This window comes from Dermacentor andersoni, chromosome 9 (assembly GCF_023375885.2).
Source record: "Dermacentor andersoni chromosome 9, qqDerAnde1_hic_scaffold, whole genome shotgun sequence".
NCBI lineage: Eukaryota > Metazoa > Arthropoda > Arachnida > Ixodida > Ixodidae > Dermacentor > Dermacentor andersoni.
The window spans coordinates 86,458,895-86,476,550 of record NC_092822.1 but is presented as its reverse complement, the minus strand read 5'-3'; the positions used below and the strand labels follow the sequence as shown (position 1 = coordinate 86,476,550).

At 44.5% G+C, this 17,656-nt stretch overlaps 1 protein-coding gene across 1 annotated transcript; it reads left to right on the top strand.

Annotated features, from left to right (window-relative positions):
* Nucleotides 1-2,031: 2,031 nt before the first annotated feature.
* Nucleotides 2,032-16,900, top strand: LOC129384130 (uncharacterized). The gene is made up of 5 exons (XM_055069282.2): nt 2,032-2,141; nt 3,543-3,681; nt 11,851-11,975; nt 14,749-14,860; nt 16,590-16,900. Exons 1-5 carry the CDS (start codon nt 2,072-2,074, stop codon nt 16,804-16,806), a joined length of 663 nt encoding a protein of 220 aa, XP_054925257.1. The 5' UTR covers nt 2,032-2,071; the 3' UTR covers nt 16,807-16,900.
* The last annotated feature ends 756 nt before the right edge of the window (nt 16,901-17,656 follow it).

The window sequence follows — 17,656 nt, the reverse complement described above, 5'->3', positions numbered from 1 at the left end:
CGCAAGGCGGCGCCTTGAAGTTTCCTCCTGCGGTGCGAGTAATCAGCGAACTGAACAAGAGATGGCAGCGCCGGCACTTGCATCGCGCTAGCGAATATCTCTGGCGCGCACAACGCTATAGGTGATATTCTGCCCTTTCTCAGCCAGCCGAGTCGGGCTGAGTCACTTACGTTTCGCGAGATAGCGATAACGCGGTCAAAGACGTGTGCTCATCATGTGCTCATCACCAGTGGTCGGACGCGTACGTTCCCTCGAGGTATAAAACAATCGCGTTGGCACCAGCGTACCAAGACTCATTCCGTTTCCCGGATACACGCATCCTAGGTAATAAAGCAGGCGACGGCTTGTACGCAGCAGACGACGGAAGCGAGTAGCGTTTTCGACGGAATAATCGTGTGCTTTTAGCTAGCTTCTTAATTTTTACTGGGGAGAAAAACTGCTTTGCTTTATGAAGAACTTTAGATTAGGCGCCATTATTTCAGTTTCTTAGGCAATACGTCAAGTTTGCGTCACGTTACGAAAGCAAAACGGGGCTATCAGCGCCATCTTGTAGGCGTCACGTCCAAGTCACGCCTCGAAGAAAATGGCGGAATGTTCAGAATAGCGCCCTTGTTCTCGGAACGCTGCCCGGATGGTCTCGTCTGAGTGCTCAGATAACGGCTTTGGTTTTTGGCTCAAAGTCGCTCGAAGGTCGGGGACAACGGGAGCTAAAAGCAGGTTATGCTTAATAAAGCTGACTAAAGTAGCACGTTGGACTTGCTGGTATATCGTGACGGACAAAAAAGCCGTAGCGCATCAGAAAGAGGACAAAAGAAGAACACAGACGATACACACGTTTCGCGCTATACATGCGTTTCGTGCATGTGCTTCTTTTGTCCTCTTTGTAATGCGCTACGACTTTTGCCTCTGCGACAGTAAAGCATTAGTTTGTGCACGCGCAACGACCAGTCTAGTTTCACATACGTTGTTAAAGACATATTTTCAATGCATAAAAAAGAAGGGCGACATAGATCTTACCGTGCCAGAATGGGTGTATCATTTTTTTCAGAAAAAGAAAACAAGTTTACCCGCGGAAAAACTATAAAAAAATTTACGCGATGCCTTGATACAATTGCTGCAGTCGTTCGAGCTGGTCAAAAAAGAGGGCGTTTTCACTGAAGAAACACAGACGTGGATAAAACAGAATCACGGCAGTTTGGCTTCACTTAGTCTGTTTTGACGAGCAATAAGGACACAGGCACATAGATATTTAGGTATTCCAATTGTCCCCCAAAGAGACAGTAGAGTTGTCGCTAGAACCTCTGATGTGACAGATATATTTGCTTGGCGCTTAGCAATGTACATACAACCTGTGTCTCGAGTGGGCATCGCCCCGGTGCCCACTCAGTACACAGGTTGCATGTACATCCGGATGTGGCCATGGCGATGAAAAACGTGAAAGCTATCGCAGACAGCAAGGCATACCCCTCTAGTTATCAAGTACAGTGACAATGCGCGCTCTTTGTCACATGGGGAGTAGAGAGAGGGCGTACAAGCATTGCGGGCACCGTGAGGCGTTTGTGCAAGGTACCGCCGATAAAGGTACAGTCGCGGACAGAATATTATGGACCATGAAATCTAAGAAAAAGCTGAATATCTCCGCAACCTCACAACGCAATCTGGTATTTGCATTTTGAACCTTGACTAGAATATGCTAACAACTTTGTCGTGGGCAGTTTTACTGGTTACTGCTACAGGCTGCTCGGGAATTGAACGTTTTCGGAGATCCCGTGGTCCATTTTATTCTGTCCGCGACTGTACGTTTTTGGACACAAGCGGTGTCCCTACAGGAATGTAAGTTACAGCATGCCGTTTAATCTAGACAAGTGCGGCGTCACTTGATAGAAGAAGTCTAGACTATTGACAATAAAAGAGTTTTCGAAAAGGTCGTGCACGAATGCCAGCAGATAACAACAGCTGCCGACGGCCGATAACGACGGCCCCAATGGATGTAGAAGTAGTGTTTCGTGTGCCACTATCACTTCTGTAATAAAGCTGACTGGGCTAGAGACGCAGCAGGTCGATACAAAGAATGGCTACACTAACTTCGACGATGTCTGCAGGGGCCGCGCTGCTTTTCGCGGCGCTCGCTTTAGGGAAAGGTAAGGCATTTTTTAATGAGCAGTGTGGTTTCTTTTAGGCAAAATACAATTGAACACTCTGACATAACATTGTCAATGTCTAGCTGAATCACTTGTTATTATGTTAGAAGTGTTGCTAAGATATGTGCTGTTGACGTCTAGATAGCATTAGGTTCCGCATCTGGAGGCAGGTTCATAACTAAATAAACATGAATGAAAAAAAGCCTATTTCGTACAGAATTCATTGCAGCAAACTCAATGAGCCTTGTATTTTAACAAAAACAGAACCTACCAACTACATAGAGTATAGACATTTGATTTAGGCTACCAATTATTTCGCAAAAAACTGTTGAACGTCGCGACATTGAAGAAAACGGAACGTCCTGGCTTTCAGCTTTTGAGTCTTCTGAGAAAGTGCATACATATTGACACTTCTAAAGTTTAGGAATGCTATGCAGTATACTCATGGCTCACTTTACCTGCTACCGCTCACCTATATATATATATATATATATATATATATATACCTCTACCGCTCACCTGCTACGCCACTGTCCCTTACATCAGTACCCTCTAGAGTTTCCTTAATTCGGCGCTAGAGAACCAACCATAGGTGGCCCTGCCATGCTCTCCCGACTTTCGGTTTATTGACGCCTTTATGGGGCATTCCTATGGTGCCGTATTCAAATTGAAACGGCTACATTTTTAACGTTTTGGACAATACTCGCGCTTATTCGAAGCCTATAACTACCAACTCATGGGCATAGTTAGCACTAGGTTCCAACAGAGGCAAAAAGAGAGGTCCCCTACGTTATTTATCACAGCATGTGTAGTAATGGCTTAGGCGCATTGATCAATGGATGTCACTGTGATGGAGTGCAGCACTTGTTGCACGTGTTCTTAGAGGCACTGGACTTGGAAGAATTGGCTGTCTTGAGGAATTGATGTCCCTTTTGCGTGAGAATTTCCCAAAACGTTTGCGATTTTACTTCTCACTTGAGCTTTATATATGCATGTGGGCGAGCGGGTTCTGAATTTCGGAACAGAAAAAACTCAGCCTGACTCTGACAAGCAACGCGACGAAGGCTACTCAATGACGAAGCTTTACCGTCAGTAAGTGTGGCGTAATGAAGCATCGGCTCGCCTTCCTCCTGAACTTCTGCTTTCTTGAAACGTACTTGTACGTTAAAGCTCGGAGTTTGAAGTGAGATGGCTTTAACGAAACATTTCGACGCCACTTGTTCGGGCGAGCGTCGACGTCAGATAAAACGGGCGATACTCGACAGCCGCGTAGTTTCCTTTAAGAAGTTCTGCGGATACTTCAAAAGTATCTGTCGCTACATATTGTTGCTTTTCAGCGTTGTTGTGTTAAACCAAATTTTGATTCGAAATACCTTTTCCTCCCATACGCCCGCTTTCAAGGTGCTGATGACCAGTCAAATTGCGACATGCAGCGCAAGGCTGCCTGCTATTGGTCCGTTGCTGAGAAGTACGGAATATTTCCACTTGCACAAGAAGTTGTTTACAGCGTGGGCAACTATCTGGGAGACCTGTGCACAAGGTACGCGCATGCAGTTATTCTTCGGGACGGTAAAACTGTCGCAAATGACGTAACTCCATGTTGCGCCACTTCATGATTTTGTGCGCACGTGAAGACCATGAATAAATTATGTGGCTTGGGCGAACTATAAATTTCTGAAGAATTTGTTTACTTCGAATGACCCACAGCGACGTTTTCAGGCTTGTTTCATGAGAATTTACACGGCTCCATGGAGCTGTTAAGCAGCCAGTAGTAATAGACAAGTTCAGAAAAGTCTTGCAAAATGATTATTCAAGTTTTATTAATTACAAACACGTTACAAAATTTATTTAATAAATAGGTAACGAGATCCCGAATTTAAAAACTGCGAGGAGGACCTCCCATAACACCAGTTTAGAATATTAGCAACATAAATAAAGAGTAATTGCCAAATATTAAGCAAATGCTTAACAATAGTTTTAGGCATATTGAACCGTTTCAGATACACATGAGTCCCCCTACCTGGCCTTGCTTCTTTCATTTCTAACAGCGAAAGAGTAGTGATAGGAACAAAACTGGGTTTGCATTCTTTCTCGGTCCTTCCTTTTCGTTACACCGCCTGCGTCAAATTTTTATCGTGCCATCATCATAAGGACACGTAGTAATAATTATCCACACCATGCGGTGAATGCCACAAACCTTTGCCCGCAACTGCCACTGAAAATCGAACGGAGCCCCCACATGACATTACTCGGCTTTCACTTTCGCGTTATGTAATTTTCTAGGACCTATAAATCTAAGAAAAAGATGCTTCAGTATGTCAAACAAACACAAAGAATTTAATGTCAAGCTTCAGCATGCTTAGAGTTTATGTCTACAGTGTCGTGCCGTGACGATGCGGAAGGTAGTCAGGCGGGAACAGGACGTTGCGAGTCCTGGACGTTGCGCGTCCTGGACGTTGCGAGTCCTGGAGAACAGGACGTTGCGACGTTAATAGTCGCCGCTACCTCCTTGGTGGTCACAATGAACAGCAGCGTAGAAGACGGCCGAGCAAGTCCGAGCGAGTGTAAAAAAATTTCGCAGTGCCGGACTCCCACGTGAATACCTTCTGCGTCATGCCGCCTGGATACAGCGTCCTCCTGAGGGGTGAAACAGAAGTTTGCTGTAGAAAAGCATTTATATATAGGGTGCTTTGAGGCTCACGAGTATATTTTTGCTCGAGTGAAAAGGTATTGCAGCTTCACCTGTTTTGTAGACCATGTGCACTCTAAGGTAGGTGGCGTCTGTGCTTGTAATCCGCAAGCAGCACCATGGAATAGAATAGGGCACGAAGATGACAACGTGCTTTGCAAAGAAAATGTCGCAATTTCGCCCAAAAGGCGAAGCACTGAAGGAGGTCGAAAAACACTGCGCGAGGACACTTTGCTGGGCTGGTTGGTGCTCGCTTAATGGCATGACATAACGCAAGAGCACAATCACAAAAATGAAACCAGAACACGTCATGTGCGCCTCCAGGTCATCTGCAGGTGCACTCTATCTATTATATACATATGTAAGTATGGTCTCGCGCACCCACAAACGATTATGAAGATATCTAGCTCGGCAATGCCAGCACTCGACGTCACAACGTAAGCGTGGGGAAAAACGTCTTTGCCTTTACTCTAAAGAAGGAGGAAGTAAACGTGTAAATTTATGAATTTACAGCATTTGAATAAGCCCTTCACAAAAGCTTGCCTCCACAGTGATTACAAAATATACCTTTAATCTGCAGGGTTTTCCCTTGCGCTAACATTGCTATGCAATTAACGAGGCATAATTAGATATAGGTTGTCATGTATAATCATAACACATGTGCACTTGGTATCAAGAACGCCAACCTTTTCTTACAAACGCGAGAAACTAGCTAAGCAAGTTGATTCGAGTCTAAAATACGTAAGCAGAAGAATATGGTTTAATTATTGCTGAACACGCTTTTGTTCAAACTTGACACAAAAGAAGTGCTTATGGCTGTGTGCGTTCAAAACGCTGGTGGAACCAACGCTCGAAACGTGCCCCACTACGAAGGAATGCGCGCAGAGGCGACCTCTCAGCTTTATTGGTCGTTGCGTGGCTTGCAATATTGGTGATTTGGACACAAAGGCGTTGCGTATCTTGTGCCACGCCTTTTATTTATTTGTTTCGTTGTTGTTGGAGAAGTATGGGAGAGGCCTTTGCCCTGCAGTGGGCATAACCAGGCTGATGATGATGATGATGATGTTGTTGGCATTATTTAGTAACTGGGGCCACTCGCCCCCCAAAACTGCTGGTCCGGCTCTTCTTTCGCCGTAAAGTTTGAAGCTCAAGCTAAAACTCGCTCACGGCTCAAGAAGCACACGCAATGAAAAATTACGATGTTCCAACGTACATTCGCAATAACATAGTAGTAATACTTGACGTGATTAACTATAAGAGTACAGCAAAAACAAGAGTGCCACTAGCAAAAAAATTAAAAAATATGCACGTCCCACGCTTACGTTGCAATCTACTCGTAGCGAAGCTTAAGTAAAGATACTTACTTAAGCTTCAAGTAAAGATAGTAATTAAATGTTTTACAGCTAATGCTGCTGCGTATGATTTGGTGATAGCAGGTGGTGATCACAGAAAAGTATGACGAGTATCACGTAACATTTAGAGAGTCTGTACCATTCGTGTCACATCGAGACATGCAAGTTGTGGAGGATTTATGAACAACGGGCGCACCGCCTGTGGTGCATACTGAATGACTATGTGAAAAAAAGTAAAATAAATGAAATACGGCTATATAAAGAGGCCGGACTGCTTGGAAAATCAGGGAGCCGCCGTTGTTGTTCACGCAGAATCGTGCATAATGGGACACACCCTATTTGAACAGCGAGCAAGGACCCAGTGACAAAGAATATTGGGTGCATAACTGATGGAAAAGGAAGTAATTCAAACAATCTGGCAAATATAGTTCTTTAAAAGATCGCTGTCCTTTAGTGATGTCTGTTATAAGGTATTATTTGCGCAGGTTTTACTTAGGAAATCATCTTCTTGTTGCGCAGAACATAGATGGGCATAAATTGTCCGCATACAGCGTATATACGGAAAATTTCGTGGGTGCGTTTAAGTAACCTTTGTACATATGTATAAAAATATAGCTGCCAAGGTAGCGGCCATTCCAGCACCATCCTTTGGCCATGTAGCCGCGCTTAACACGGAAATACTAGGCAATGAAACCTTCGCTTAAAGAGAAGAGAAAAAGAATGCAGAAACTCTAAGAGAGTTGTCTGAGTATGCGCAAGCGTACTTCCAAATTAGGCTGGCCCACTCTCTTCTTTACGTTGGGCCACGGCCAAACTTCAGTTGGACCGCCCCAAACTTCAAAATGGGCCATGCCAAAATTTAGGTTGGACCACGTCCGAATTTCAAGCTGGGTCGCCCCGATTTTAATTTGGCCCGCCCAAAAATTTAAATTTGCCTACAACCAAATTTCATATTGGCCCATCCCCAAGTTAAAGTGGGCCCACCGCCAAATTTCAGTTGGCCCACATTAAAACTTCAGATTGATCCCAACCGAAATTTTAAGTTTGACCACCACCAAGTTTGAGTAGGCCCACCCCAAAGATCTACATTGGCCCATTCCCAAATTTGAAGTTGACCCACCTACAAATTTCAGGTGGCCGACCCCACAATAAACTTCTCTATGTATTTTCTAAAGAACCCTATGTATCCCTCCGGGTATTCTCTCTTTAGTTACCTTTTTATTTAAATTGTTCCTTATCGTTTATAAAGCTGGCAATAACCCCGAAACACTATCAAAACGATTAAATATTTCAACATTGCAAATTACGCATTTTTCTACATACAAGGTATTGCACTTTTCGCGTGACGTAGATGGGGCACTGGTTAAAGTATGCTTAGCCAGTAAAAATCTGCCACCATTTCACCCGGTGCAAGTAGGTGTTCAGCGAAGCTGTTGCCGGGGTTAGACACGCACCACCACCACACGGGGAAGTACGTCACTCCCGCATGCACGTGTGCGGAAGTAAGCATAAATCCTCAATTTACGAGGCCCCCCACCAAGCGCAAGTGCATTATGGAGCTAATAGAATTTTTCAAAGTGAAAATCCTCAGAAAGTTTATGAAGTGGGACTTCCGCACAAGCTTCAGAAATGATAGCTTCGGATTGCAATTCCAATATAAGTTCACGAGGGTTGCAATGTGGGCTTGTTGGCAATGCATCTTCAGGGGGAGTATGGTAGCGCGATTCAAAGTAGAGACAAGAGAAGACACAAAGGGACACACACAGCGCTAACTTCCAACACTGTTTATTGTCGAAAACCAGGTCGTACTTATACACTCAGACGATATGAGTCACTCCCACTTGAACAGATTAACAATCAGTGCGATACGTTTTGTGATATGTTAAGCCATGCGCAAAAATTTCAATTCTTTTTCAGAGAGAGCCAATGATGGTTTGCTGATACATGAATCCCCTAGGGCATCAATCTGCTCGGCTTCTATTATAAGTCTAGTGAGTTCGCACTTGTTTCTACCGGTAATGATTGTTGATTCAAAGAGAGGGGAGCACTTATGTTGCTTACAATGAAGGGAGAGAAACCCATCTGATACAAGTTCGTCGACTTTATTCTTGTGTTCGCGCAGTCTATCATTAATGCATCTGCCCGACTGTCCGACGTAGTACTTCCCACACGATAAGGGTATACAATATATAATTGAAGTCTTACATTCTCTGAACTTCTTCCTGTGTTTAACGTGGCAGCTAGGGGCACTTTCCTTCTTTTCTGGCCTTGTTTTCCTGCACAAGCTGATTAGTTTGTTGGGTGCTGAAAAAACCACATCAGTGTTACCTCGGCGGGCAATTCTCTTTAGGTTGTGCGACAACCGGTGGATATAAGGTATCACTGTTGGTCTTTTTTTCTCTCGGTTACTATCTCTTTCCGCTCGTTCAGCAGTCCCCGATTGCTGCACTTGCCGAAGTATTCCCTCTGCAACTGATGTCAGTACATGATTGGGATAACCTGCTTCATGTAGCCGCATGGCCTGTTGTGTGAAGGCTTCGTCAGTGCAATGATGGCATGATTTAGTAAGTGCAGGAAAAGTGCAGCTTGGTAAGTGCAGCTTGTGCAGGAAAACAAGACCAGAAAAGAAGGAAAGTGCCCCTAGCTGCCAAGTGTACACTTTACACTGCCAAGTCTACACTTTACACTGCCAAGTGTACACTTTACACATACAAAGTTACATATTCATGCGAAGGAATTTTCTGCCCCACGAAGCGGAAAATCTGGAGAGCGTCCGGCGTTAACATCTGATGGCAGGAAAAACACGTGTCCAAGTGATGACGTCACGTTCCCAGCGCTAGACCCGCTGCGGCTCAAACTGTGAAATCCCACGGTGAACAGCTACGACGTCGGATGAACGCCGTGGCCCACAACCAAAAAAATTGATTTTGCCAATTGGGAAGTTGAGTTTACTCACATCCAAAACTATCCTGGCCTACACCCGAAATTGACGTGGCCCACCCCCACAATTAGGGTGCCTCAGACTAAAAAAAATATTACTTTGCCCAATTCGAAAATTGACTTCACCAGTGTTCAAAACTGACCTTGCCCACTTTCTCAAAATTCACTTGACCCAACCCGAAATTCGACCCACCCCTCAAATTTGACTTGGCCCATTTCGAAAATTCAATGGACGCTCGTTCATGAACCGACCTGGCCCTCTCACAAAATTCATTTAGCCCACCGCCGAAATTGGCTTTGCCTCATGTGAAAATTTATTTGACGCTCGTTCAAAACCGACCTGGCCCATTCTGAAAATTGTCTTGTCCCAAACACAAAATTGAGTTAGTTCAATTCGAGCACATGACCAACTGAAAAGTATCGCTTGGAAGAGTCAGAGTGCTTTCACATTCAATGCACATAAGGAGATCTAAGTGCCTTTGTAACTTTTTTCAGCAGCTTTCGAAAAATTAAGTAATACATGTCGGTTAATAAGACTGCCATGCTTGTTGTAAGCGTAAAGAAACAGGAAAATAGCTATGCATAAAACAGGATCTAATACTTAGCTAAGGAGTGCGCGAAGAAATTTACACATATTTTTATAGTCATAATTCTGGAGTCAAGAATTCGAGGCAGCATATTTGAAGGAATATTTGCTTGAATATATTTAATGCGAATGCCAGTTCTTCGCTTGGCATTAGGCGGTCCTAATATGTACTAGCAGTGTATGCTTCCGAAGTGATGCCTATAGCAAGAGGAACAGGACAAATCATGTATTGTCTCGTAGCGACAAACGTTTATATTGTTGCAGAAATGTTTTTCGCTCAGAACCGGAATTAGACTGTCGCATTAAAGGTCGGTTGTTACGAGACGGGAAGAAAAATATGCAGAGTGCGTTTGTGGTGGCAGTGGCGTGAGTAGCACATTTGTTTTTAGTGAATTATTCTGAGTCATGCTTTACTCTCGGGGGACTTTGTTTCACAAAACTCAACACCCGGTCATGCTATCAGCAGTAAATTATAGGGAGCCCACGAATACACGCAAAGTGCCTCGAGCGGTGAGTCATGCGGCTATATTGCACGTATTCGCGGGCTTCTTTCACGTTCGAAAACGCCAGAAAGCGGTATCAGAAGTTTCACATGATTCTCTACAGTTTTCTCATTGACAGTTTTCATCAACTTGTATTACTTGTGAAAATGAATAATTAATTAAGAAAAATTTTTAATTACGTAGAATGAAAAACAAAACTCAGTATTTCGAACCGACCGCAAACAACATTGCTTCGGTTCTCTCCAGCTACGTGGCGTTTCCATATTACGCGAAGACGTAACTGGCCAGCTATTTAAATCGCCAAAAATATGTTTGAAGCCCCCGAAGTAAACGAAGGAGGAAGGTGCCCGGACGTAAAAAGAATCCCGCGCTGGGAAGGTACGAAGGACGCGCACAGCGTGCGGCAAGGTACCGCCACCTAGAGATATGTGTAGGTACCGTTGAGCGAAGTGGGGGTGAAGAAACGAGGCAAAGCATCGCGGAGGAAGAAGATAGGCGGACGCTCGCTCGGTCGATCTTTTCTGCAAGTTGCTACAGGTTTTCTTTGTGGTGAATACGTATTTGATTCGTCTGGTGGTAACATCGTCCTCGCGCGCCATACGCTGTGTATGCTAGTGACAGCGTGTGACGGCGAACCGACGATGGCGGCTCAATCTTGGGTGCACAAGTAGAGGAAGCACGCCGTATTCCATCTCCATGGCACTGGCGAGGGTAGGGAGGAGGAGCGTTGTACGTTGGGGGCTTTAACTTGAAATCGGCCTGCTTTGGGGCACAGCATACGTGGGCCGACGGCTCGTACCTCTGCGTGCGCTGTGTTCTCACCGCTCAGTTTACATGGAAGCGATAGCCAGCACGAAGCCCACTTCGCTCGCTACTACTGCCGCGATTCCTGACGTCATCGTTTTGGCAGCCAGTGTCCGCGTTCATCGAGTGGGAAGTGTTCATGTTTCCCTGTGCACGCTGACACCATGCTAGGTAATTTAGATGGTAGATGGTAAAATAACGTTTACAACGTGGCGCTCTAGTCCGGTGGCTGCTGCGTTTGGCGCGGCCGCGTGAGCCCTGCCTTGAATAACATCTGCGATGCGTACAGTGTACGTGTCGAGGTGCACATAGGGCGGATAGCTTCATGTGCGCTACAGCACTCATACGCTTGCGCGTCATCCGCGTTCACAAAGCGAAATGTCACTGTAACTGTTCTTTTTTTTTGAGATATTGGTTCATGATAGTTGGGACAGTCTGCATACTTAGTAAGATGTTTACTTGCAGTATACTTCTGAAAACATGAAGGGCCAATAAGTACGACAGAAACTGAATGCCGTATGTCTAGTTAGTCTCATTTGGAACTTAACTGTTGCAAATCTCCACAGAAAGAATTGGGCACTGCTTATCACTACCCAAATTTCACTATCACTATCCAAATTTTGTACCGCAGATGCGATACGATGCAGATGATGTAAGCAGCAATTACATTGAATTGATGTAGTGTCTTTCGAGAAACGCTCTATTAAGATTTTATCCTTGGACCAGCCAGGTCTTCGCCATGAAAAATGGTTGCAGCTTTGACCAGATATAGCTGCTGAAACTTGAACGCTTCGAATCCTCACCCCAAATATATTGTTTGTCTCTCTACAAACAGCAATCCAGACACTTGCTACATGGAAACTTACAGCAGCTGCACCAACGCCGAAAAGAATAAGTTCACCCGGATGGAACGAGGCTACGCTGTCCTCCGTGAAGAAATTACCTCTCCAAACTGTCAGTGTAAGTGTCCACCAGTACTTGCTTTTTTTTTAAGAAGTGGTGGTGAAATGCCAATTTTTCCAAGAAATTCAACGGCCAGGAATGAATGATCACATAATCCGTTGAACTTACTTAGAAGGCGAACAATAGCAGTGGAGCTGTAGGCAGTATGCAAGAACAAGGACAAAACGCTCGAGTGTGGGCCATATCTAGACAGTAAAACATCAGGCAACACAACCTTTTAATACTTTTCAGTTGTTGAACCGCTACCAATATTAATTTCACATATAATCACCGCAAAGCACAGTGATGTTTGTCCGCAGATCGAACACAGTAGATGAAAAATTCCCCAAAATTGCTTCTTGACACGACCTCATAAAACCTAAAGCTATCTCAGAAGACTGGCTATGCATTTGTCCAGGCATTTATGCCTATTTGATATCTTATTAGCCCAAAAATTGGGCACATTCCAGTGGCTTTTATTATGAAGTTAGTAAATAGTTTCATAAGAGATTCTTAGAAAGGAATCTCACACCACTGTTCACCGAGTAAGGGCCCGAGCTTGTCTAAACTCTCTTCTTTTACCGAAGGCCTCCTCGCTAACTATTCTAGTTACGTTTTAGGTCATGCTTTCTTTGCTTATTTGCCCACTTTATGAATGTTAGGCGCTGTCTTCAACGATCGACCGGTCCCTGAGATGGTCCCTGAGATGGTATCGGAGATGGCGTAAACCCAGGTAGCTCGTGGCCCCAGGTCACATATACGTAAGCACAAACACGGGCTGCCACACAGACACGTTATCTTAGTCAGTTAGTCCTCGTCATACCATCATTTGTCGCCTACATTATATCACCGCCACGCATTCGTTATCATGTGGTCGATATCATTCGGTCGACATTACATCGTCACGCAGTCATCAATTCATCGACGTTACACATTCGTCGTCATGCCGTTATCATTGTCTCATCGTGCTCACGCTGTCGTCACCGTTTAATCGCCTTCAGTCCACCGTTGTTTCTTTCCTGTCATGCTGTCTTCACTTATCTCTCGTCCTCTCTTGGTCATCGTCATTCCGCCAGCGCCATGCTGTCGTCTTCCAATTACGATCTTGCCTACGTTGCCATATGATCGCCGTTACTCCGTCACTCCATGCATCTCTGTTATACCGCCACTTTAATGCTGTGGTCATAATTCCAGCTTCATCATAGCATAGTCTTCATTCCACCGTTGTCTTGTGATTGTCGTCACGAAAGCTATCACGAAAAATAGGCTATAAGCTATGCACATATTCCTTCACATATACAATACATATATATATCGAAAGTTTGTTTGACAGGAAGAAATGTTAAAGAGGAGTGGTCGTAGCTCCTGTGTCCACGGCCCCACTGTTCTCTGCTGCCTGCCTGACCTGGCTAATTAGGAATTTTTGTCTTGCCAAGTCAGAACGGGAGAGTTGTGCCTCCCACTCCTCCATTGTGCTATTGCTATTTGGCCTATGAGGGCGCTTACTGCCCTCCCAGGTTACATGTATTAGGGTGGGTATGCCGCGGCACCAAGGGCAGTTGGCCCTATAGCGAGTGGGATAGAAAGCGTTTAGAAATTTTCGATGGGGGAATACCCTAGTCTGTATTTTGCGCCAATCGGCGGCCTCTTCCCTTCTAAGTTCTGGGTGAGGCGACGGGTATTTTCTGCAGACTCAGAGCTGATAAGCGTGGTTGTCTTTGGCATGTAAGTAATGCAATTTTGAGGGGCATTGCGTGAAAGTATTACCCTTTTAAAAGAAATGTTTGTTTGCCTCGTGCCCCTTTCCCCTTGCACATAATTGCTTCAGCATTGCATGACAGACCAGTCCAGAAGATAGCCCCAGCTATGGGTACCCGGTGCGGCGGTTGATGTAAGTGCAGATGCGACCTTGAACAAACATAATGTCACCGAACAGAGAGAGTAGCTATAGGGGAAAGGCCGGGATGTCAACCAAGTTAATCCCAGTGGGCTACTCTGCATTGCATTCGGAAAAGGGGAAGTGGAACTAAAGGATGAGATGGAAGAGAGAACTTCTCACTTCGCACTATTGACACGATCAAGCTTTCATTGTTAATACAATCACAAGCGGTCAGAGAGGCTGGTGCATTTGAAGAATCACAACAGCTATCTTATGTCGCTGAAGCGTTTATTAAGCACAGAGGAGAAAAAACCTTGAAGAAGCGTCGAGCGAAGCAGCAGCGTCTTCGATACGCAGGAAGTGTTGTTTAGAACGCCATAGTATTCTGACCCACAAATGCGGGATGGAGCAGCCTGAATAGAATCCTCTATGTAGTGCATACATTATGTAAGACCAACACACATATTGGAATCTATACATAGCGAAGTTTTAACGTAGCGGTTTGTTAAAGTCTGTACAACTGTTCATCTTCTGCACAGGGATTTGGACGGAACAAATTGCATGTCTATTGGGAACGAACGTAATACGACGTGACCTCTCACCTGAGACCCACATGAGGGCTTGTTATCTCATGTGAAATTATACCTTAATTAAGCTAAACTACACCAACTAAACAAACAGACAGGACAACAAATTGGCGAGAGGTTGTTTCCTTAGCGATACATTCATGATATACCTATTGCGGTCCTTGTTTTACTTTGGCCAAAGCATCGATCATCTGCCTCAAGTCATCGTCCTGCCACTTTCTTTCAGTTATGCTAGCGGGTTAGTCAGTAAATACGTAATCAGCAGACTTGGTTACTTCTCAAGCACACTTAAAGGTTTGTACTTGCCTTTTTTTTTCTCGCACAGCTGTGGTGACGGAACTTCGTAAATGCATCAACCTCAGCCCCATACGCAATTGTGATGTGAAACCAGATAGTGAAAACCGCACCTTCGAGGCCCAGGTGGAAGAGCGGCAAAGGTAAGCTTTAGGTGCAAAATGTTTCCTGGAAGCCAGTGACATGCTAATACCAACGGTAAAAAGCCAGGTTTTAAGCCGTCATAGGCTTCATACTCTTTGATGTATACTGGTGCGTACATATATGTGTTTAACCTTGGGCGCCCGGCAAAGAAGCCCAGTGGGATATAATATTCTGAAGATTGTATTATATGGCGTACGTCATAATAAGATCGTGTTATCGACAGGTAAAACAACAGCATTTGATTTAAGTCCGAAATATGCAGCGTGCTGGAAGCATGTCCACTACATTGGTTGTAAGGTTTACTCTTTCGCTAAAGGTATTTCCGAAAGGAAGCCGTTATATAACATCAGAAAGTCAAAAAAGCTATCATGCAAGGCTAGTAGGTTTCCCACGTTATTAAGTTTCTATGCGGGTATCTAGATGATTTCGAGTCGCATCACACGTCATGTGGAGATGCCACTGTTCAAGTCTATATTACAAGTGCCATATTCTGTTCTGTGCCGTGGCTGCTTAATGGACGCAGTCCTCTCCTTCTGAGCACGAAGTCGAAGGTTTAATTACCGAAAGCGAAGGCCATAACACAGTGGGTACGAAAGAACAATATGTTCACATAGGCTCGAATAAACATTAAACACTGCAAGGTTATCGAAGTGTTGGTTATTGCACGACTAACTGTGGCAGAGAACCACACTAAGGCAGCTATCAAAGCTGATGTTTTGTTTTTTATCTTAACATTCATGAGACAATCTCTTACCCTGAACTTCTCTTGGAAGACATACGGAAGCCTCACATTTACAAGAACCTCTGGCACCAAGCGACAATAAAATAATAGGGGTTGAACACTCTAAACCTGATTTGCAAGCCTTAGATTGGTACTTGCGAAAACATTTTCCCACACTGTAAGGAAGAATGTTCCTTCCCGTGGCCAGCGTTGGTACGACCCCTCTGCATACCTAATAACAGCCGACTTTGAAGAATACTATATTTTCATTGTTTAGGTCATTATGTAGCAATTTAACTTTTTTCACATACTTACAGTGGCGGTAGCATATCGCATTCAATAACTATATAATAGAAATGCTAAAAAATATACCAGCAAAGTGTAACACAACTGTTGATCACAAAAAGAAAGACATTGGCTCCATATATTACATAAAAAATTGTAAAAAACAAAGTACCACCGTAAGCCTTAACGAAATCATATACACTAAAGTACTACATTAGCAAACAATACTCCAAAAAAACAAGACACTTCTCGTGCCGACTGTCTTTGTTCTTTTAAGTATTACTTTATTACAAAGCTTTCCTCATGGAATATTGGCCTGAATAACATAGCTTGTTGCTGTTTCTTCAGCCAATATTGAATCGAGCTTGATATACTAAAACTGGCACTTAGAATTAAATTCTTGCGTTTTACGTGCTAGAACGAGGATACGATTATGAAGCTTTCCGAAGTGGGATACTAAAGCTTATTTTGACAACCTGAGGTGTTTAAGATGCACCAAATGCACGGTACTCGGAAGTTTTAGCATTTCGACCTTATCAATGTTCCCCTTCTGAGGCCGAGATTTGATACCGCAACCAAGTGCTTAGCGACGAAACGCCAAAGCCACTAAGCAACCACAGCGGGTCTGGCATTCTGTCGTAACCTGATTGCTGAAAGTGGGATATACTTTGCATACCCATGTTCAATGCTGTGACATCTGTAATATATGTTCACAATTGCAGGGTCGCACAAAACGTGAAGGCCTGCCTCGAAGAGGCGGTTAAACCCTGCAATGCCAAGGAGAACACCGACGCGATCGCACACCTACAGAAAATTGCTGACGCCATTGTGGACCTCAGCTCGCTGTCAGATGAGCACAATGCTGCTCACACAACGAAGGCGGCTACAGCAGTGGTCGCGGTGTCCCTGCTGAGCTGGGTAGTCGGTAACTTCTATTAGCAGCTCTCGTGAGTTACGCCATCGCAGAGCCATCGATCATAACCACAGGAATGTACTTGTTGGTCGTAGCAGCTATTAAACGTCCACAGAAAAACCGTGTCTGTGAATTTATTCCCTGACACCCAACAACCGGAATACTTGTTCCGGCGACAACCGCTTGCACAAACTATTGATTACAATGAAACTATGATCAAACTATTGATAAAAGGCTACTGAATGAAGAGAAACGCAATAATATATATATATATATATATATATATATATATATATATATATATATTGACACAACCATATTTGGCAGAACTATAATTCAGCGGGTATGCGCCAGTGGGGACGACGCTGAAGTAGCGCGGGTTTTTAGGTGATGCGGGGGAAACGAAGAAGACGTTGTTGTTGTTCCCTTGGACGACTGATAAAGTGCGTTTCTTGGCGGTGCTGCTACGCATACTCGTCGATCCTACGTCGTTACACTGGTGGAGGTGCTGGGTATTCTTCATGCTTGGCACCCCTTCGCGGAGCCGACGATCGAGCCCGGAATCACCATCGCGCATCGAAACACCGGTCCACCGCTTCAGTCGTCGCCTGCTAGGCTTAGCGCCCGAGTCCAGTCCCCTGCAAGAAACTTCGAGAAATCGTTTGCCTCCTACAAATAACATGGCCACCGCAGCTCCATCGCAAGTAACACTGCAGAATCCTATGGTCCCGGAGAGCTTTCATGGTGATGCCTTTGAAGACGTCCAAGATTGGCTAGACCAGTTCGAGCGCGTTGCCCAGTATAACCATAAGACCAGCTCGGCGGACAAACTCTCGAGTGTCTATTTCTATTTGAAGGACAATGCTCGTACGTGGT